The following is a 23,770-nucleotide window of genomic DNA, read 5'->3' on the forward strand; positions in this document are numbered from 1 at the left end:
GTGTCTAAATATATAATAGATACATATATAGTATATATTTATTTAATTTATTACATTTCGCATACACATACATCGTGTTCTTAGCTCAGTGTGTATTTTACACATATAATAAATATATATTATGTTTAATATGCATGCATATACATTCCTAGCTCAGCTGTCCCCAGATTAGTTATCTTAATTAAAATATAAACTTATCATGACCCTTTACTACAGTTCTCTTCCTTCTTTTAGAATCTCCTTGTCTTCCCGTATGACTTCAGTATTTGCTCCTATCTTTTCTGCTCTAAATCTCAGTGACAACAGCAGACAAGTTGAGGACATGCCTGCTGTCCTGAATTCATAGTTCTTATCCTTCCTTACCCTAAGTGTCCATGACCTCAAATCCACATCCTCTTCCTGTTCCATCTCTACGTCTTGAGGTTCACCATTGATGGAGAACCACGCCTTCCAAACTTCTCCCATCAACGCTGAGCATGGTGGCAACTTGCTCTCGCTTCTTCTTTCTTGTCCCTTTCCTCTATTCAGCGGGTATGTGTAGGAAGCACATTCTAGCTTAAATGGTTTTGAGGCATTCTCTGCAATTCTAGAAGTATTTGGAAACCTCTGGTTTTAAAGCCAAAAAGACAAAGACAAGAGAGTCAAGTGTGGCCACTTGCGAAAGACCTGCAATTAGGCAGTCCAGGCCAACGTTCAAAAGGAAAATGGAGAAGATAGACTTAGAAAGGATCACCCATAGTTTATTTTGTCAAGAAAAAAACAAAACAAAACACAAAGGAGTTTCAAGAAAGAGGCAGTGGTTTTATCCTGGAGGAGAGACTGCAGAATTAGCACTGATTTTGGAGACTAGGATATAACTAGTGGTTTTCAAGAAGCGTGCCTGGGACAAAACCAGAATGATGAGCAAGTGAGACTTGGGAGATTGCTAATGGATCCTGAAGATCAGACCCGATTACAGTGTTGAATATCTGTGTATACGCCCTAGTGCCATTAATAACCCCTTTTGACATGAAGACTGCCTGGTTCTCCTACTTACCCTGTCTTTTCCAGCATCTTTTCTTTAAATATACCATAATTAATAGGTGCTTCACAAGGATAGATATTATTTTTATATTCTAGGTATATATATATTCCTCTTAGGGACCACAACTATGTTCCTGACTTCGGTTTTCACATCCTTACACGTAACTCACAAATGCACTGAACATTTATACTCAGTGCCTTGCAACAGGCATGCCTGGAAGGAAAGGAGTAGATCTACCTTACCCTTGGTACCTACTTTTGTGTTAATTATTTTCTCAATAGTAACCTCTGTAGTTTAATCACTCAGGATCAAAACTTTGTGTATCTCATACCTTATGTAAGACCAAGCTTTATTTTATTTTACTTTACTTGATTAAAATGGATGTTTTGTGAAACAGGCATGGAATTTATGAAATGTTTTTTTTCTAGGTCAGTGATCGATATTTTTAAGTTTTAGTTTAGAATATGAAACTTTTAATTTTGAGTGGGAGTAGAGTTTATATAAAGACGAGGCCTCCTGATGGATTTATGAAGAAAGATTGCTGGCTTTAGGCAAGTGAAGAATGATTCCTGGAGTGTCAGGTATACATTTGACATAAGGCACTCAGCCTTTTCTCAGTGAGCATATCTGTCACCTTAAGCCATCAGAATTCTGTCAGTACAGTGACAAGGTTCCAGAGAGAATCAGGAATGGAATTTCTTTTGACTGATTAGGAGGGGGATATATTAACCCTTAACTGCATCAGTTTTCGCACAAAGTATTATAATGCATAGATATCTCACATCGATTTGGAAACAAGTTCTTAGGCTTCAGGATGAGTTTTGCGTCGCTCTGACTCCTTGCACTTTTAAATAACCCATCTCCCAAGCATTGCACTTGAAGGCAGAAGAGCTGGTTGGGTGCCTACATTTCTGTGACTTTCAGCAGGTTCCTCACCCTCCTTTGAGGCCTTCTAAATCTGCAAAGGGATACATTTGCATCCCTAAGCGTCTTCATAGCTGTAACATTACAATAGTATAGACCATTGCTGTTCAAGAGAACTACGGTACAAGCCACATTTTTAAGTTTTCTAGAAGGCACTTAAAGTCAGAAGCAGGTGAAATTAATTTATAATATAGTTTATTTAACCTAATAGATCCAAAATATTATCATTTCAGCACGCAATCGTAGAAAAATCACTAATGAGATATTTTATGTTCTGTTTGTGCTGTCTTCAAAATCCAGCCTATACTTTTACTTAGAGCACCTCTGGTTTGTATTAGGCACATTCAAGTGCTCAGTAGCCACCTGTGGCCAGTGGATGGTGCAGCGGACAGTGTGGGTATCATCTCTTTGTAACTGGTTAGCATAATCCTAAGGCTGTCACATAGTTGTCACATCTTTCATCTCCAGGCCCTAAGAAAACTCCCCTAACTCAAGAATGATCTCAGACCCTCATGTTTGTAAACCAGCTGCTTTTGGGTTGGGTGGTAAATTTGTATTCTTTCCCCTCCTTGGACATAATCTCTTCCTGTCCAGCTCCCCATAGCTGTCGCCCTGCTTGAATATTGAAGGACATGTGAACCAAGAGCCTAGAGATGCATGTACCCTCCCCTCTTATGGCTCCTTAAGGTGTAATGCACTCCCTACCTATCTGGCCCTTGACCTTGGTGATTGGGCTGGAACAGCAGGTCCATCTTTAACTAGGTTAACCTCTTTCCAAAGGCCTGGAGTTAAACTATTTAGGCAACTACTTCCTGCTTATTTCTTGATCACTTGGCTTCCCTAGATGAAGATAAACCCTAAACAGAAGGTACCTCCATGCCTGGACTTAGTACAGCCACAGCAGGAAAGGAAGTGCCCATTTCCCTTTCACGGACACTGACAAGCACATCATTCCAAACCCCTTTTCTCCCAAAGTGTCAGCTTCATTATATCTCTCCCCCACCCATTTCTCTCACCTTCTGTCTTGATTTCTTTTGGGGTGATTTTAAACAGTTTCTTTCTTTCTTTCTTATTTAAAAATTTTTATGTTTATTCATTTTTTGAGAGAAAAATAGAGAGAGAGAGAGTGTGTGTGTGTGTTTGTGTGTGCAGGGCACAGAGAAGGAGAGACAGAATCCCAAGGAGGCTCCGTACAATCAGAGCAGAAGAGCAGAGCCTGATGTGGAGCTTGAACCCAAGAACTGGGAGATCATGACCTGAGCTGAGATCAAAAGTTGGACCTCAACAAACTCTGCCACCCAGGGACCCCTTAAACAGTTCATTTTAGCACATGATGACTTGTAAACTATTAAGTACAAATAGAAATTACAATATCAAAAGAATCATAATGTACATATTAGGAAGGGACCCCCAGTCATTAAATGCTGTCTTGATGATCTTTTAGTTCAGAAATGTTGTGCTTGTTTTCTTTTTATTTCTCAACATGCACATCCTTCACTTTTTGTCAGCATATGAGGAACTGCAATGTGTATCTGCTCTGTTCGAAAAAAAAATGTCAGTTCGCTGGTCTTCCCACCCCTCAGCCACCTCTGATGTTAGTGCCTTGCAGAATGAAAATATTGCTAAAAATGCCCTCGGGAAACATTTAATGACAGCAAAGCACAGTGTGGACAGGGTATGGCAGCATCGGCCAGCTGCGGGGACGATACTGTAGCGCTGCTCAGGGACAAAGCCCAGGACCGTGGTGTTTCAGACCCCTTAGCCCTGCTCTTCCTGACACAGAAGCAGGAAAGAACTTTGCAAACTGGGAAATGATTTCACCCAATCAGGATAGTTTCCTTCAGCTGCAATGGAAAATATGCCAAGGGCTGTGTTTTGCAATTAATTAAATTTAAGTGAAGGAATGCTGAATGAGCTGGTGGAGATGAATTGGGGGAATGTGAAAGCCTAGCAAACCCACTGCCTGCTATGAACCTGAAGCCTGGAATTCTAGAAGGAACAGGTTGCTGGTAAGGCAGAGGCCCCAAGAACAGCTTTGGGCCTGAAGATCTTTTGTATAACTCTGCTTTTATAAGGACAGATACAGATTATTACTCAAGGTCTTTTCTGTCCCCTCTATTGTAGGTGTATTTGTTTACATTCTCTCCCCCCACCATCTTTCTCTCTCTCTTATCCCCTCCTCTTTTGTAGCATCTCTCTGCTTCAACACAACTTGGCTTTTTTATTTTATTTTATTTTTTTTTTTTTAATATTTTTTATTTATTTCTAGGAGAGAGAGAGACAGCGTGAGCAGGGGAGGGTCAGAGAGAGAGGGAGATACAGACTCTGAAATAGGCTCCAGGCTCTGAGCTGGCAGCCAGCACAGAGCCCGACGCGGGGCTCGAACCCACAAACCGCGAGATCATGACCTAAGCGAAAGTCGGACGCTTAACCGACTAAGCCACCCAGGCCCCCTATTTTTGATAGTCTGTGAAAGACTTTGTGATTGATGGCAGTCAAAGGTGGAATTGATTTGTGAATTCGAGGTTCAATGTTAAGTAGAGAAAAAGGACGAGGGCATTTTGCTTCTAGGAAACTGGACCTTTATAAAGGAAGTGAACAGGAAGAAAAATACAGCCTAATCATAGCAGCTAATGTTAATTGGACATCTCCCATTTGTCAGGCACGTGCTAAGAAATGTCTACATGTTATTTAACTGATAAAATGCCCCTCAGAGGCTCAAGGGACAGATGAGGGAACTTGGAGCGATTGAGTCACTTGCCTAAACTCACCCAGCCCATGTATGATGGAGCAGGGCCCCCTGAGCTCTGTCTCCCTACACCCTAAGTTCTGTTGCCTTTTGGAGAAGTTGGTGTTGGGTAATGTAGCTCTTGGATGAGAAACCCTATTAATAGAGGACTATGCAAAGGAAAGATACAGACCCTTCTCTGTTAAAGAACTATTAGCCTAACACAGGTGGCACTTAAGAGAACTTCATGACACATCTTGGTTATGAAAGGCACATGACATTTGATGACTCCAGGGTTAGGTAATAATGGATTGCTAAACTTACCTGGTTGTATTCCGAAGAACATTAAATATTTCGCGATTGGAAAAAGAAAGTAGAATATATTTATGCAGTTCTTGACAAAGGGAGATAAGCAGCTGCCCATCTCTCTTTTTAAATAATGTTTATTTAATTTTGTGAGAGAGAGACAGAGAGCATGCAAGCCAGGGAAGAGCATAGAGAGAGCGGAGCAGAGGGTCTGAAGCAGGCTCTCTGCTGATAGCAGCAAGCCCGATGTGGGGCTCAAACTCTTGAACTGTAAGTCATGACCTGAGCCAAAGCTGGACACTTAACCAATTGAGCCACCCAGGTGCCCTTACATTTATGCAGTTCTTAAATCATTTACTAAGAAAGGGGAAGATCCTTTAATTCAAATAAATTATACCTTTTCATTTTCTGCTTAGGCCAAGTGTGAGAGAAAAGGAGATGGTGAGAAATCCACGGGTCCTGAAGGCTCATGCCATTCTGAGGAACCATATCATATTATCATGTGGATTTTGGCACCTTTTCTTGAGACAACAGGAACAGCTTAAGAAGATCTGAATGAAGGCTGTATACTGATTAAAGAATTATTAGAAGATACTCCGTCAGGGGTGCCTGGGTGGCTCAGTCAGTTCAGGGTCCAACTCTTGGTTTGGGCTCAGGTCATGACCTATAGTTCATGAGATCATGCCCTGTGTCAGGCTCTGGGCTGGCAGTGTGGGGCTTGCTTAGGATTCTCTCTCTCTCTCTCTCTCTCTCTCTATCAAAATAAATAAACATTAAAAAAAATTCTTTAAGAGACTCTATCAATGCATGGAAATTACAGGACACTTACTTCACTTATTTGACAAGTATTTGTATTTCACACACCGTGGACCGATCCCTCATCTTCCTATCCATCCTGGTGTTAGCGTTTTTCCTGCGATTTGAAACCTTTCTTTGAAGGCTCCTCTTCAGAGGAAGTTATTTAGTTGTGTTTGGTCCTTGCCTTTTCTTTTTCTTCATCCTGTCACGATCCATTCCTAGTCCTTTGCCTGGTTTCCAGGACTCTGAGACTCGAATGGGTTTTCCATTGGTGACTAAGGCACCCATCCTGGGGAGGTGTAGGGTGTTTGAGGTACATCAGCGAGCCAGTGGGAAGGTGAGCCCACTGCTGGAGGATTTCTCCTTCTAGACTCAATGGGTCTCCACCGTCTTTGGGCTATGGCCTCAAGCAGGGGTTTTCACATTCTTTTCAAGCCTCTCTCCTGCTGGCCAAGAGGGAGCCTCATTCGTATATACCATTCAGGAAGGGTGAACTTCTACTCCCTGTTATCAGGCAGAGGCCAAACTACTGGCTTCATCTGCTTGCCATTTGTGTTTGGTTTGCTTCTGGTCCCTGAGGATTTATTTTTCCTATTGTTGTGTCTCGAGTGCATTGGGTATTGGAAATATGAATGCATGGCATTATCTTTACCAAGAAAAGAGAGACTTGTTTCAACAAGGCATAAGAAAAGAACTTCTACTTTGAATCTACCTGAGAGAAAGTAGATGGATTTGTGAGTACAGTTCATAAAGGGGGAAGACAGAGCGATCATATCTTGTAAAAATTGTAAAGAGACTGCCTTCTTTATATGGGATGTTGAGTTCAAAGTTTCAGAGTTCCACCACATTTCTGAGAGTCTCTAGTTCTCCTCAGAGCTATTTGCATCAGTGACCCCTGATTGTTGGGATTTCTGAGTTTTCATGTCTTGTTGTAGTTTATGAGAGGGATCTACTTCTCCTGTGTATAGTTTGTACACAGGTAACAGGGCAATAACAGTATCTAGCATAGTCTTCAGATCTCTTTTAGCATCTGACGCTTTTTCCCCTTACATTTCAATAGCAAGCTTTGTTCGTACTGTGTGTAAGAAAACTAAGAAAGTGTTAGGTCAGAATCCGAGAAGTTGTCTGGGAGGGAATTGCCCAGTTTGAAGAAGTGGAGGGATTTTCAGACACTTATTTCGATCTCGATTTCTAGTTCATCATATTGGGTGGACATGGTGATAGGCCTTTCTAGAAGGTAAACACAATTTCAGGCTTCTTGATGGATGGGCAAGTTTTATATCCTAGAAGAAATACCGTGGTAGAGAAAGGATTTTAGATGGAGTCAAGAGACCTGCTAAGGTCCTGATGCTGACACCCCTAATTATCTAGTCTTGAGCAAATTACATGACCTCTTTGCACCTCAGTTAATAAATCTGCAAGTTAACTGAATTGGACTGAGCAATTTCTGAGGTTTCTCCAGCATTCCAAAGATTCCAAAAATACATGCCTCTGTCTTCAGCATAGTCAGGCCCTATCCAGAACAGGGTTTGGGTCTTTATTTAAAGGTTCTCTGCACCACAGTGCTAAAAGGTTAGCCTCGGTGTTGTTTAGCATACCTAATTTTAAATGCCATCTGTACTACATAAATGGTATGATATTAAGGAGGTCATTGAATCTTCCAAGTTTCAGCTTCCTTATGGAGATGAGAGTTATTTGTACCTTACAGAGTTGTTTTGAAGTTTAGTAATAAGGGAAGTTTGCTCAGGAATCAGCACATGGAAAGCAGTAATTGGCTCTCTCCTTGTTCCTTGTAAGCTCCTTGAGAGCAGGCATCCAACTTGCTTATCTGATCCCAGCTCATTCATCTTATTTCCGTGTTTTATGTGTAGTGTGCAATATGTATACTGTTAAAATACAATGAAAAAAATCAAAATAGGACTCATACAAATGTAGAATGAATGCATGTCAAATTTATTTAGCTCTTTAATGAAGGAAACAGCAAGATGATAAAGTTGATTGACTGGAGAGGCAGAGGGAAAGGATTATGTAGTTTATCCCAAAAATTTTTTTCTAAATGTGAGATAAAATTGGTTTATGGCCTTATGGGGGAATAAAACCATAACCTGCAACATAATCTTCTATTCTCGACATTTGTGTATCTATAGGACAGAAACCTTCTAGTCACCCTATAGTTATAAAGTTTTTAAGCCTGTAAAGTGCTACTTTAGTAGGACATTGTGAGGACATGCAAGTTTCTTGTTTGCCGTTTCCAAGTTTTGGGTAATTATTCTAAAGAGTTACAAGACCAAGCCTAAAGTATTATTTATCTTAGGAAAAGATTAAATGGGAATATGATTCTGGTATATAAGTATCTATTTTCTGCCTGAACTTACAGTAAGTACTAGGACCATCCATAATTATGTTTTCATAATGTTTCATTATGGATATTTAGGAAAATGCTACTAATGTCTAAGATATGGAGGTTAACCATTTAATGAGTGCTTACATGGACCATATTAAGGGTTTTATATACATTTTAGTTTAATCTGTAAACAATCTTGTGAGGTAGGCATTATCTCCATTTTGAAAATCAGGTAAATAAATCTCAGTGGGGTCAAATAATTTAATCAAGATTATGTAGCCAGTATGAGCCAAAATTGAAAATCAGTCTGAATGTGAGTCTTGTATTGTCTCCAATGCCTATGTTATTAACCTCCCCAAATTTTAAACTATTCTAAATTTGAAGGTAGATCTCAAGTTAAACCTACAGATGAGTGGGTCCAGTTTTGCTTATATGACAGCATAAACAAAATGGTCCTTCTCCCTTTAGGGCTTCACCATTTTGAAACCGCTTGATATAAGTAGTCTGTTTCCTGGCCACCAGATTAAATCATACGTGTTTTAAAGAAAAATCAAACAATTTCATTTCTTTTTTAAAGCTTCCTTCTCTTAGGTTGTCTTTGTAACTTACCTCTCTTTCTCATATCTCTTCTGGCCCCCAAAATGTCTGTAGGTGGGCTGGATCCTTTCTATTCTGGACGAACTACAGCTGAGCCCTCAGCCTCCTGTCGGGGTCCTTCCGCTGGGGACTGGGAACGACCTGGCTCGAACTCTCAACTGGGGAGGGGTAAGAACTGCTCTCAAGGGCCACCCATGCCATCAGGCAGAGGGGTCTGAATCCACAGATGTTCTGATGGAAGGGGAATATGCTACTGTTGTCCAAAGAGTAAGTTAGAATGGAGAAGTAGGGTGTCCCTGCATCACAGTTTCATCTGGGAACTTCTTTAGTTTAATCATCTAAAGAAAGTATGGTCTAAAAAATGGGGGTTCGTACACAGGCCTGGGACTTCTTGAGGTATCCACTGAAAGACAGCAGATAGGTTGGCCTCAAGTCTTTATGTAAAACAAGCACATGGACCTGAATTGATCCTGACCCTCAGTCTTGGCCAGAATAGCAAATCTTGTTCAGATTACAGTCCTTACTTTAGAAGAGTGATGGGTTTTTCTGAGCATATTGTTTTTCTGCTTGGTGTCATCATGGCTTTGTTACACAGGTGGCCAACTGTCCTTTCCACCACAGAGCCAACTTTAGGCAAGCTTAGTGGAAGAAGTTTACTGCCACTAACCAGCTACTTTATTAACATTTTTTTACAATCTTAAGATAGTAATAAGACACAATATGCTAACATATGCAGCCCCGCCAGCTTTTGATCTGCTCATAGGAGAGATTAGACTGGGCTCCATGAAAATTATCTTCAGATATTAGCAAATATTAATTTGACCTTTGGGTGAATTAACCTCCCTTAGGTGATAATTATCTTCAGATATTAGCAGATATTAATTTGGCATTGGGTGAATTGACCTCCTGCAAGTCTTTTTTTTTAAGTGAGCATAGTAGAAATGATAATAAATTAGCTGCTTCATGTAAATATGTTTATCATTGTTAACTTCTCTCACCCAAATCAGTGACTTGAGTATCCTTAATAATCATGCTGTTAATAATACATGCACATGGAGGGAGTGGTTGCCTCCTAGGGCTGTGCCTCAGACAGACTTGCCTTCGGTCATGGAAAGAATGGTGTCCCACCTGCAAGGTTAGGGAGGGGAAGTGGAATGTTAATTGAAGAAGTTGTCTATCATATGCCTCCTTGATTCTTTTCCTTCTGTTCCACACATACTTGTCCTATGTGTCTCTCAAATTCTTCTAGCAGGAGACCCGGGGAGTCCTGTTTTCCCTCTGACAGAAGCAGCCATCCAGCATGGCCCCGAAATGCCTACTGCTGACTACTGATTCTTGGTGCTGGCAAAGATTACTCAGCTCAAACCAGATAGAACAGTATTTCTGTTCACACTACCTGTGACTGTTGTCTTAGATTCTAAGTACTTCAGGGAAAACCATTTACTTTCCCAGCCTTGCTAATCGCAAAGGAAACAAAGAGCTATAGCAGGGCTCTTGCTTGCATGAAATGCCTTTGACGGTACTGTTCCCTGCTCCAGGCCGCAGTGGGTATATTCTTTGATTCTTTAGGGCTACACTGATGAACCTGTTTCGAAGATCCTTTGCCAAGTAGAGGATGGGACCATTGTACAGCTGGATCGCTGGAACCTCCATGTGGAAAGAAACCCAGACTTGCCTCCGGAAGAACTTGAAGAGGGTGTATGTAAGGTGAGAGATTTCTTACTTCAGCACAAAGAAGCCCTGGAACCTGTGCCTGAGCGACAGGAAATACACTCCTGGCTAGAGAACCATATGCTGAGTCCTTCCCATGAGATCACAGGGTAATGTTTGAGTTTATGGCCACTGGGGCTGGGAGTATAACACTACTCCATGGTTCGGCCTCATTGACTTCTAAAGATTGAGATTTTCTACCTGCTTCCGGAGCTCAGGGAGCTGTTCTCTGTCCTCGTCTTCCACACCAGAAAGACATGTATTCATTTTCCAACCTCCCAAGCACTGCAAACTCAGAACCTATGAGAAGGTGAAAAAATACAGATATTCTGAAGCACTAGGCATATGGTTTTTTGATGGAAAGAAAACCCCCTGAGATTTCTAGTCTGATACTAAATACCTCTTAGGTTTAGGAAGTATTAACTAAGCCAGTTTCATCATTTGGTTGAAACTTGAAGATGCCTAAATGAATGTTTTGACTTTCCTTCAGTGATGAAGCTTTCATTTTGACCCAAGACAAATGAAGAGACACAGTTGCATATATGTTGGTGCAGAGTTTTGGTGGGAAATTTGGTTCTAAATTCCAGCCTCAATTTCATATAAATTTGACAGGTTGCAAAGAAGCCACTTCTTGCATATTACTTTCTGCTTTTCTTCTGTGATAGTGTTTATAAAGTTGTTCATGCATAAGAACCTCCACATGTGTCTGTGGAAAATGTAGGTTATGGGGCCGCATCTCCATCGACTCTGATGGAGTAAATGCAGGTTGAAGGCCCAGATCTGTACTTTAAATAGCATCTCTGTTTTATTGGATTATGCCACTGATTGAGGTCAAGATTGTCTTGAGCATTTGTTTTCTTCTTTTTTTCTTCCTTCCTTCCTTCATTTCTTTCTGCCTGCCTGCCTGCCTTCCTTCTTTCCTTCCTTCCTTCCTTCCTTCCCCTCCTTTATAACATTTATTGTCATGGGCATTTCTGCTTTAAAGTAAATTGAACCAGATATCCTTTTGAACCCAACCAAAACCTATTTATTTATCAACACCATGATCCTGACCAGTTGTGATAAACACTCAAGTTTCTTATTTGGCTAAAATCAGTTAAAACATGTTGTATCTTGTTTTCATGTTTTTTCCCCAAACCATGATCCAGAAATTATAAGGTTTTTAAAAAATATTTTATTTATTTATTTATTTATTTATTTATTTATTTATTTATTGAGACAGACAGCATGAGCGGGGGAGGGTCAGAGAAAGAGGCAGACACAGAAGCTGAAGACAGGCTCCAGGCTCTGAGCGGTCACAGACATTATAAGGTTTCTAGTAGATACCATCACTGCTTTGTTGATTTGTATTCATAATGTCACAATGTTGCTTAAACTGCAGGTATCATCTTGGGATATGATACGTTCTCATGTATTTGACCTACAGAAATTGGGTAAAATATAGCCAAAGTGAAAAGAATTATATGGAAATGTTGAGGTCCTTTCCCCACCAATCTTAGAATGCTTAGGCCCTCAAGAGGAATCTGTATTTGAATCTCTTCCTGACAGCTTAAGAAATGGAAAGACTCCTTGGTGCAGCCAGGGAACATTAATCCAGATAATTAAAGGGCTTTGAAAAGTTGGATTTTTGAGATGTGTAGGAAATTGAGGCAATTTTTCCTGGAAAATATGAAGAAGAATTTAATAAAGGACAAAATTGGGATATTAGTTAGGGGATGGTAACCAGATGTTCTTCTGAGTTATCAGTGAAAGCTAAGACATGGGTTAGAATCATAGCCAAGAAAACATAAATGGTAGAGATGAATGTATCTGTGCTTTTGGCAAGATCACCAACCCTTGCTGTCATTTCAAAGGCTTGGTATTTTGTTTAAGTGCAGGAACTGGACATTCTCAAATATGAAGCCAGGAGAGTGAGCCATGATTTTGGCACTGCTCTGTGCTTATTTTCTCCCCTGTTCTCCAGGCAGTGTAGCCATTTCTAAGGGGGCTGATTTGACCTCTGAATCGTTACAAGCTGTGACTCAGGACCTCCTATTGGGGGTGGGGATGTTCATTCTGTTTTTCAATTGGAGGCCAAGGAAATGTTTTTTTTTGTTTGTTTGTTTGTTTTGTTTTTTTGTATTAATATCTCTTTCTGTTCCTCTCCCTTTCATTTCATGTATTTCTTAATGGGACAAGGCCCACATTCTAGTCAAACAAAATCTTGCTGATCAAGGGGTGTATAAAACAGTGTAATAAACTTACTTGTGGGATCTTGAGGGTTAAACACTTAACTTCTAACAGAAGAGACGAATATTTCTATCTGGAGGCTAAACTAATAATTATCTGGAAACATTATCCAAGCTGAGACAAAATTCCTCTCTATTTAGTTTAACATTTACCTTACACTCTGAGCTACTGAAGGAAAAGTGGAACAACCACAATTTCCTTTCTAGCATTTTCCACATGGCTTCCTAATTGTTCTAACATTGAAGCCTTATAAGCATGTGGATTTTGCAGTTTTTATGAAGGATTTTAGGTTGTATAATCCTCTCCTTTACAAAGCTGGCAGTGCTAACAGCCAGGGACCCAGAGGACTCTAGGAAGGCCTGTGTATGTCCCTGCATCTGTATCTGCGTATTTCGTGATCATATGAAAGATCCAAAATTTGATAGACTAAATAGAAATCTGAATGATACTGACACGTATGTATACACACGTATATTTTTTTCCCTATAGATCAAGAATAGCTGAATATTTCCCACAGCATAATTTATGACTTATGTGAAAAATAGATTTTAAAAACCCAAAGGGTAAGCACATTAAATAGTATTCATTTTAACATGCAGTATTAATATGCTGGACATACATTCTCAAAAAGTATATCCACTGATTGAGTAGCTTGAACATGATCCTTCCAATTGAATTGACTCTCTAAGTTTGCTTAGTGAATCATTCTTTGTAACTATTGCACAGGTGTTTCGCTCAGCTGAAGTGGGCTCTCCTACTATCTGCAAGAATAGTTCTCATTTAATAATTTGTATTTGTGTCACTAGTTTCCTATACTATTTAATATCCTTGGGAGTGTCATTTGATTTGAGCTTTCACTGATGAATTAAAAAATCCCCTCTTCCTTCTACACAAAAACCTTCTACCTTGGGTTGTGACTTCTCTCTCCCCGCCGGTGTCTGGCATTAGACTTTACTTGACTCTTTCTGCCTGGTTACACACCACTTCACCTCTACTTTGTTCATCATTGCAGCTTCCTCTGAACGTTTTCAATAATTACTTCAGCCTTGGATTTGATGCCCACGTCACACTGGAGTTCCATGAATCCAGAGGTGAGGACAACGTCCCATTTCCATCTCCCAGGGAGGAAGTTTCCAGCAGGTGTTTTGCATGTTCCCTTCTGTTTGCATATCACTTAAGTGTTGACAATGGGCTTCGGTGTTGCTTCATTTTAATTATCATGGTGACCTTGGGAGCTAGGCAAAATAGGAACTTACTTCAAAGAGGACCCCGAGATCCAGTTGTTTAGAATCTCAAAGATAGTAAAGGACAGCACTTGGTGTATGTTCCAGGTCTCAGACTGCTAATTCTGAAGTTTGACAAGAAACTTTGAAGTTGGTGGACTATTAGGAAATGATAAAGATTCTTTCACTAGAGTCATTAGGATATTCACAGTTTCTGGAAGCACCAGTTGTTAAAGTCCAACACTTCATATAAACCAGGGCCATTGAAATCTGACAGCGCAAACATTCAAGTCCTCCCTGTGTCCACAAGAGAAACAAAAGGCATCCTAGAACAACAGGGGATGATGGGGGTTTGGGTGGAAAGAAACAGTATGGTGGTGATTGGATTGGTTGCAGAGGTGCTGGGAATACCCACTGGGCAAGAAAGAGGGGTAATGAGACCCAGTAGTAATTTCAAGGACTAAAAAATAAAGAGATGGGGTCACAATTAGGGAACAAAACCATTTTTGAGAGAGATAAGATGAAATAATGGCATACAGTTAAATGCTTCCTAAAAAAATTTCTTATGCCATTCAGAGCTGAGAAAGTGTAGGATTTGCTTTTATGCTTTGAATCTCCAATCTTCTGTGCTCATGCTCACTCACATAGTGTCTCTTCATCTCTCTCTTCAAATATCTTCTTATTAATGTAACTATGTACATCTGTGTCTTGGCCTGATCTACATCTGTACCTAGTCCCTTGTGAATATGTTAACACATAACCAAAATAATGCCTGGCTACAGGTTAGTAAGTGCATTGTGAGATAAAAGGCATAAATGAGAGGATTATTTTACATCTTTTTTCCTTCAGATTCTTCAAGAGCAGAAGTGGTTTCAACTACTAGAATTTGAAATACAGAGACCTTAAGGCTAGAATTCAAATGTTCAGATTCTAGTATTAACCCAGAGAAAATTCTGATAACCCTCTTACACACTAAGGGTCAAGAGTGAAGTTGTGGGATTAAGGGAGTTAGAATACTAAATGTATGTCAAGTCCAAACTTGTAATTCTCAAATTGAATTCAGCAATTTTGGTAGGCTTTGCCTTCCTGCTTTCGTGAGGCTTTGAGGGTCAACTGCTGTGTCAAATAAAAGCAATACTGATCAAAGAGAGAGCCATAGTTTGACTTTTCTCTCTGAAAGGTTGATTGATTACAGAACTACAAATATCAAATATCCAGATCAAGAACACCACCACCCTCCCACTGCCCTGCCATAGACAGTTCTTGGAGATAGATATGCAGAGAGTCCTACGTCAGGGCCCACATTTATTGTCTGTTGGTCTCCCTATATTTAAGGAGACTTAATTTGGGGAAGTAAATGGAGATTACTTTCCTCATTTCTTTTTTTTTTTTTTTTTNTAAGCCACCCAGGCGCCCCTACTTTCCTCATTTCTTAACCCATTTTTATTCTCATATTCTTCAGGAGGCTCTGGATCTGGGCTTCCTAATAAAATCCTTAAGTTTCTTAATAATACTTGTAATATAATTATCACCAATGCATGAATCTTCCAAAATAGACATCCTGGCATGAAAAGAGGGCTAAATGAGTAAGTGGCAGACAATGAGCTCATTCAAGGGAGCCTAATATTTTGTCTAATTAATCTAACAATCTCTTAATGATACATTTCCTTGTACTATGATGAAACTTCTGTGTCTCAGAGTGAAGAAAAGCAGAAAGAAACATCAAGGTAGAAAGACCAGGCTTAGGGGAGAATTCTTAAAGGAAAGTGATTTGTTTTTGAAGCTATGGGACTATTTCACTTGAGAGAGGAATATACAAATGGTGGTGTATGTATATATACATGGTTTAATATGTGTGTAATTATAAAACAATTGGTTAAAAGATGCGAAGCGTTGGTCTTCGAAGTTTATTGTTGAGGCTTAGCAAGGTGCTTTCATTCAGTATGAAATGGAACTGCAGTCATTTGCCCTGCACGGAAGCTCAAGCCCTTGAAAACCAACCACTGAAGAGCTGGTAGGGAGAACTGATGTTCACTGAGACCAATAACTGCAATATTCATGAAGATGATATGGATGTAAATATTCACCAAATGTTGGAACCAGATTTGCTGGTTGATAGGCCTAGACCAGAAATGTGGACTTCTTAGTATCTCTTAATCTATTCATTTTGCATTAATTCAAAGTCACTAATTCATGATGAAAAATATAATTACCCAGGCTTATTATTATTATTATTATTTTTGCTTTTAACTGTTTTCTATTTGTTTGGATTTTCCCCATATTTTTTACCTGGATAGTCAAGAGATATCAAGCTCACTTGCAGAAGGAAAAGATAGTTTGGCCACATTTTCAATAGGGGCAGACTTACTTCTTTCATTGGTTATTCTCTTGGCTGTTTTCAAGCCAAGAACACTAATAGTTGAGACTTCCAACTGTTCTCAAATGCAGACACTCACAGTTTGAGAGGTCATGACAAAACTTGTATCATTTGCCATGAAATACTTGGAGAGTGACTCAAAGCCTCATGAGAGCCATTATAAAAAATGAGCTGGGATAGAATAACCTATTAGGTATTAGTAAAAAAAAAAAAAAATAGACACACATACAGGTGGACAGTGAAAGGACTAATTTACTCCTTTTTCTCCAGGTGTGTGTGTGCATGTGTGTGTGTGTGTGTGTGTATGTGTATTTGAGAATTATACTAATCTGTCCATATGAAATGGGTCATAAGTACAGATGTCACTAAGGCAGAGTCTTTAAAAATGTAACTGTCAAAACAATTTTTGGCATAAATGTGAAATAGCCTATCTAATAGAGGGGATTATTAAAGGCATTTGAGATAGTTTCTTGGTGGCATTACTGTGTAAATGCTTTTAGAATTACTGGGAGTAAAGCAGGAAATAAAGATAGTCTTAACATTTTTTTTAATGTTTTATTTATTTCTAGGAGAGAGAGAGAGAGAGAGAGAGAGAGAGAGACAGTGTGAGCAGGGGAGGGTCAGAGAGAGAGGGAGTCACAGACTGAAACAGGCTCCAGGCTCTGAGCTGGCAGTCAGCACAGAGCCCGACGCGGGGCTCGAACCCACAAACCGCGAGATCATGACCTAAGCGAAAGTCGGACGCTCAACCGACTAAGCCACCCAGGCGCCCCTAGTCTTAACATTTTGACTGATTTTGTACATAAAGAATGCAAACATTTGCATAACTTGGGTTTCTATATTTGGTCAGAAGGTAGGTTTAGTTCCTTTGATTGGAAGATAGAGATGGCTTCTTATTAAAGGGGCTACACCTTGCATGGTTGAAGTGTTACTTGCATGTCAGCAACTGCAGTCATTTGGAACAGGGTTTGGAGATCTAGTAGACTTGGTCATTTAATTGTCAGTTGGAGCCTTGCCCAGAACTTTAATAATTACTGCATTATGACAATGCTTGAGGAAATACATTGAAAATATTCCCATCTATTAATGTATAGCCATGTTAACAAGGATTATGGTTATCAGGTGGCAAAGTTAGGTGTCGCGTTGCCAGCTAAATGAATTAGATAATTAAATTGTCATTTTTTTTTTTTTTTTGGACATGAAGGATATTAAGCACCTCAAATTTTTTTTTTATTTTTTTATTTTTTACAAGTAGTTTATTGTCAGATTAGTTTCCACATAACACCCAGTGCTCATCCCCACAAGTGTCCTCCTCCATGCCCCTCCCCCCCTTCCCCCCCACATCCNCCTCAAATTTTTAACCTGAGATTGGATGCTTAAATTTTACTGCCTCACTGAAATGACCTATACAGTGGAGTTGAACTTTATGCTACAATGTCAGGGAAATACAGTTAGGACTCTAGAGGAGGCAGTATTTAAATTTGACTTACGATTTACTCTTTTCACTGAATATACAGAGATATGCAGATCAGCATGTTTCCAAGGATTATGAATGTTTCATAAATAAACAGATTTCTTTACAAAGATATTTCACTGGCTCGCTAAATTTCATCATCACTGCAAAGGACATACAACCAGTCTCATGCATAGGTACTGAGACTCGAACACAATTTGCCCTGGAGAAACTCTCACTATCCAAGGTTCTCTGTAATCTTTTTTTGCATCTTGAACATCTTTATGGCACCTGTTCTTCATTCAAGATTCAAGTGCCTTTGAACATTTTTTTGAGCATTCCCTTTATGTGGGATTCTCACTTCATCTGACATAGGCATCTTCGTTTGGCATATAAAATGGGATGTTTTACTTTGAATTGCAAACCTGTCTCCTCCACTCTTAACTCATGAAGGTACAAGACCATATCTTCTTATATTCCCTGTGCCAAGTCTGCGGCTATCTCAATAAGTGTCTGTTACAGTAACGGAAAGTGTAATTGGGAGATAGACCCCATATATAAGATAAAAAGTAACAGTGGAAAGGTGTATATAGCAGGGACACGATTAGTTGTATAGGCCATAAATAACATAGGAGTTTGCCAGAAAAAAGGTAGTGGGGTAAAATTTCCAGAAAGGGTAGGAGGGAGCTGAGAGATAAAGGAGGTTTGTGATGTGTGTAGAAAAGAAGTAGAGTTGGTGAGGGCATTTCAGACAGCATAGGGACAAATGAGCTTGTGATAAGGATGGGTTAGATGACCAATTAATACATAATGAAAGATTTTGCAGTGGTGTTAAAGAAATGGATAATGTTGATAAAATATTTGTCCTTAATGGGAGATGACATTGGAAGAAAAGATCTTTTTGGATGTGTACACTTTGAGCTGAAGGTGGCATTGTTACTGTGGGCCTAGATTTTGGGATCGTTTATGTATACCTAGCTGAAGTCTTAAGATTAGGTACGTATCTAGTACAAAGAATATGGAAACTGTGAGTTCTTTGGAGTTCAAATTACTTATTGATTTTTATAAACATAGAGTTGAACTCCTGTTTATGAACATCTCCCTTAGTATGCCAGACCAATTAGACAAAAGTAGGGTTTATGGTCCTGTTCTGATGGTACAGATGCTACTGTGTTGTACATAAAGATAGGATTAATATATTAAATCAATGGAATGGATTATACCCAGAACCTTATTATCATTATAACTGGCTTGTATCTAAAGCCAAATCATTTGGGTGATTTAGATGATGAGATTTGAGAAGTTTGAGCTAATAGATTTAGGTGAGATTTTTGGATTTTGAGTTGATGCCCTAATGGATGAGACCTTTGGGGACCTTGAAAAATGAACAGTTTTCATATGGGAAGGATGTGAATCATGGGGGCCAGATGGTGGGCGATGGTAGGTAGAATTTTGGCTTCTGTGACCTTTGCCATTTGCTGTCATGCTTGTTGTTTAGGATATTTTACATGGCAAAAAGACTTTTTATAAATGTTACTGAGGTTAATAATTAGCTAATCTTAAGATGGGAAGATAATTCTGGATTATCAGAGTGGGCCCAACATAATACTGTGAGTCCTTAAAAGGTATGTGAAAAGTTGAACAGGAAGTTAGAGATGTGGCAGAAGGGAAGGTGCATAGATCTGGAGTGTGAGAAGGTCTTGATGTGCCACTGCTGGCTTTGATGGCAGAGGGGATCCCAAGCCAAGGTCTGCAGGAGGGCTCTAGAAGTTGGGAATGAACCCTAGCCAACAACCAGCAAGGAAAAAGAACTTCATTCCTTCAACCATAAGGAAATAGGTTTTGCCAACTACTGAAGTGAATCCTTTTTAGAGCCTCCAGAGAAGAGCCCTACAGACTGACACCTTGATTTTGGCCTTGTAAGATCTAAAATAGAGGACTCAGGAGAGCCCAGTCCAGATTTTGGCCTAGAAGATAAGAAAATAAATAGATATTTTAGGGGTGCCTGGGTGGCTCAGTCGGTTAAGCATCCAACTTTGGCTCAGGTCATGATCTCACGGTTCGTGGGTTCGAGCCCCACGTCGGGCTCTGTGCTGACAGCCAGCTCAGAGCCTGGAGCCTGTTTCAGATTCTGTGACTCCCTCTCTCTCTGATCCTCCCCTGCTCATGCTGCCTCTCTCTCTCTATCAAAAATAAATAAAACATAAAAAAAAATAAAAATAAATAAAAATAAAAGAAAATAAATAGATATTTTAAACTGCCAAGTTTTCAGGAATAGAAAACTAATACAATTAATGTTGGTGTCCAGTCATATTATACATAGGTTAATGGCCTAGACATATACAGTCCGTGTTTAGATCTCACTCAGTTACACCCTATTCTTGTGGAAGAGGAAGATGGGCAATCAAAGAATTGCAGCAATAAGCCATGGACACTTCCACTGTTGGAGTCTTGGTATACTTTGAGTATTACTGGCATTTCGTGAGAATAGCCTTTCATGGTTGACCTCATACCAATTAGCACATACAACTGCCTTAAGGAACAAGGATGCTTCAACTTTCTTATTGCTCCTTTCTGAGTTCTGTACGTCCCCTTGGTACACTGGGGGTCCATGTTCTTTGGTCCTTCTCAAAGACCTGTCAATTCTTATGCATATACGTAGACATATTCAGCTACTCAACCCTTTCAGAGCTAATAAGAAATGATTAAGTACTGTTACTTGCAAGCTACCCCTTGCTTTCTTATAGACTGGCTATGGTGCAAAGCTCTAATACTAGCTGACATCTCTCTCAGCTCCAGGCAACCCTTGTTTCTGAGGCTGTTTAGAATAGGGTAAATATTAAAATGGAAAAAGGGTTTAATTGTTAAGGCAGGTTCAATCAGGGAGTCCATAGTATGATACCATTATACTATTAGGAGAGATAACAGAATTTACCTCCATCTTTTCTGTTCTCTGGGCTAAAAGCACAGGTGTGATGCACCTCCCTGTTATCTTTCTGACACCTCTGTAGATGCTAGTGTCTTGATCTGGTTTAGTTTTTCGTATTAATTGAATTTAATCTAGTTAAATTACACCTGAAGCGACTGTTTTCATCAGCTGTGTCAATGGAATCACCAAGCACTCAGTTTATTTCATAATTTTCTTCTAGTCTTTTTGGGTCTTGCAGAACGTTTTATATCTCTTGGGACAAAACTATTTCTTTAAAAGAAAAAAAAAAACTTAGGCTCATAGGAAAACCTCTTAAGAATGTGAATCTTTCCAAACCATAAAGTAATGTTTTCAAAAAGTAAATGTTAATCGTTGATATATAATTCACTTAATAGCTGTGGGTGTTGGGGCCCTCAAAAAATTCTGTGCCAGGAATGTATGTGTCGTTTTCAATTTTTTATTATGACTTGCTTGATAGCCAAATCTGACTTTCTTTCTTTTGTTCTTTTTAAAATTAGGGATTATGTACCCATGATAAATTGCATAGCAACAAAAATTCTAATTTTGCCTCTGGTTCCACAAAAGCAAGAAAGAGTTAATGCAAATGAAAATGGTACCCAGCCAAATCTGGACTAAGACAGGATAAAAAAAAAAAAAAAAGCAACCCCCCCACCCCAAAACATTTACTCAGCAGCCAAATTTATCCTAAAGGCCCAGACTGTGAAAAAAAATGGTGAATTCTGGGTCCACAATTGGGGACCAGGGAGATAGAGCATTTTAGTACCAATTTAATCTTTTTCCTGCAAATTAACCTTGAACTTGTTTTATCTTGTTTCTAGGGTTTAGACTACTCAATTCCATAGAACAGAGTGAATATTTAAGGCAAGATGTGAGATACAGAAACATAAACGTACAAAAACTCTCAAGAGCTGATTTACAAAATACTACCTTTGGTGTTAAAGTTTGCAAGCTTTCACCTTGTTTTCATGTCATGTACAAATAATATATTCTAATAATCATGAAAATAACCTACTGATGCTCTGTCTAGGATCATGCCCTGAGATCACGTAGCTCTTACTCTGCCCACTCTTAGTGAGTAAGCTCTTTGCTACTTTTCCTCATCTAGACAGTTGTTGAGATGTGCCATTCAGATGTAGGTCCAGGACTCCAACAGCTTCAGCTAGTCAGCCCGCTGCCTGATGAAAAACAATTTGAAGAAAGACCTCACCTCGGAAGACATTAATGAGCATCTAGGATAAAATAGCAGAATGAAAAGCAGTAGGTCCCTTTGGAATGTCTTGGAATTATACTAGAAAGAACGTAAGGAAATAATATTTCACTTGGGGATTTTATGATCCCTTGAATTCATGTGAACATTCTCTGATGCTGAGTCTTACTTAACCTTTTTGTAGCCTTCAACTTATATAACAAACAGGATCCAACTCAAAACTAAACCACTTTTCAGCCAGAGCCTTTGCTCCTCTATGTCCTGAGTCCAGTTAGCAGTTCACCTACATATATGTATATTTATATATTTCCAGCAAATCAGATAATTTTTCAAAGCCTGTTGCCAACAAGAGCACAGATGGTAGTTTGGAGTTTTAGTAAAATGTGAAAGCATTTATTATAATGCATTATAATTTTTATATTTAATTTTTCACATTTAATTACATTTGGAAGCTGCATGCATAGTTATAGAAGAGATGCCCTATGGAAGTCAGAGCAAGTAATCATCCCTCATCACCCTCCCTTTGTCATATCTCACCCCGTCCTGTGTTCCTGCCAACCCTCTATTCTGAATGGAGTCCGGAGTGTCTCAACTTTTTAAAAAATAATTATTTACTTATTTTGAGAGAGAGAGAGTGTGTGTGTGTGTGTGTGTGTGAGGGCACCAGTGTGGGAGGAGCAGAGAGAGAAGGAAAGAGAGAAGCCCAAGCAGGCTCAGCACTGTCAGCACAGAGCCTGACGTGGGCTTGACTCCACCAAGTGTGAGGTCATTTCGGTTCATTTGAATCGAAATCAAGAGTTGGACACTTAACAGACTGAGCCACCCAGGCACCTCAGAGTGTCTCAACTTCTTTTTTTTTAAAGTTTTTTTTTTTTTTTTTTTTTTNCCAGAGTGTCTCAACTTTTAATGTACATGCAAATCAACCAGAGAACTTGTTAAATCATGATTCCTAGACATCGCCCCCTAAGCATTATAATTCAGTAGGTCTGGGGCAGAGTCTAATAACTTGCATTTCTAACAAGCTTCTAATTGACGCTGATGCTGCCATTTGGGGGCTATACTTTTGTAGCAATGGACAACTTTACCAGCTGGCCTATAACTAAGGAAAAGATGATAAGGCTGTTGAGTTGGGGAGGGACGGGAAGGAAGTAAGAGTGCTAATGGAAACTACTACCTTTAATGAGGTCTCTATGACAAAACTACCTTTCTCCTTTTACAGAAGCAAATCCAGAGAAATTCAACAGTCGTTTTCGAAATAAAATGTTCTATGCAGGGGTAAGTATACAGCACATTTATAATGATTCCATATTATTTAATACTAATTCATGATCGGTAATAAGGATACTAACTGTATTAAAAAATAATTACACATCTTAGATGTTTACAACTATGTCTATTATGGTTAAGGTTTAATGTCTTGGTTTAAGAGTAAATATATTTAAGTTGGTAGAAAGAGAGCTGGTGTTCATCATCTTTGAACTTTAAAGCCTTAAAGCTTCATGTTGTACTGAGGAGATGACATTCAAGGAGTGATCTGAAAAACATCAAAGCCAATTTAGAGAATGGGAGACTCAGACAGACTGAAAGATGTGTGTAAAGTCTTGGGTAGGAATGTGGTTTGAACAGCAGAACATATACATCAGTGTTGGGAAGAGAAACTGATAGAGGATACAGGTTCTCATGGAAGGGAAGGGGATCTTTTTTCCTTCTCAGGAGCATCCTTGAGCAGGAATGGCTAGGAAGAGGGGAGACATGAAGGCTTCCAAAAATACCGATTTTAAAGAAAATGTAGTTAATTTATACCACTGGATAGAGAAAATTGAAATAAAAGGGGAGAGGGTAAAGCCAGACATTCTTGGTGGCAAGTTGAAGATGATTTCAGCACCCTGTCGTTAAGTAA

The 23,770-nt window shown here is 39.3% G+C and overlaps 1 protein-coding gene across 4 annotated transcripts in view; it reads left to right on the forward strand.

Annotated features, from left to right (window-relative positions):
• Positions 1–23,770, forward strand: part of DGKI (diacylglycerol kinase iota) — a 247,430-nt gene that overhangs the window by 52,016 nt on the left and 171,644 nt on the right. For all 4 annotated transcript variants that reach the window (XM_077781022.1, XM_077781018.1, XM_077781021.1 and 1 more), the window contains 4 exons: positions 8,776–8,889; positions 10,291–10,428; positions 13,673–13,751; positions 23,090–23,145. In XM_077781022.1, the coding sequence (XP_077637148.1) occupies positions 8,776–8,889; positions 10,291–10,428; positions 13,673–13,751; positions 23,090–23,145 (387 nt within the window). The remainder of the gene's footprint in view (positions 1–8,775; positions 8,890–10,290; positions 10,429–13,672; positions 13,752–23,089; positions 23,146–23,770) is intronic.

The sequence above is a fragment of the Crocuta crocuta genome, unplaced genomic scaffold (assembly GCF_008692635.1).
Source record: "Crocuta crocuta isolate KB4526 unplaced genomic scaffold, BGI_CrCroc_1.0 scaffold228, whole genome shotgun sequence".
NCBI lineage: Eukaryota > Metazoa > Chordata > Mammalia > Carnivora > Hyaenidae > Crocuta > Crocuta crocuta.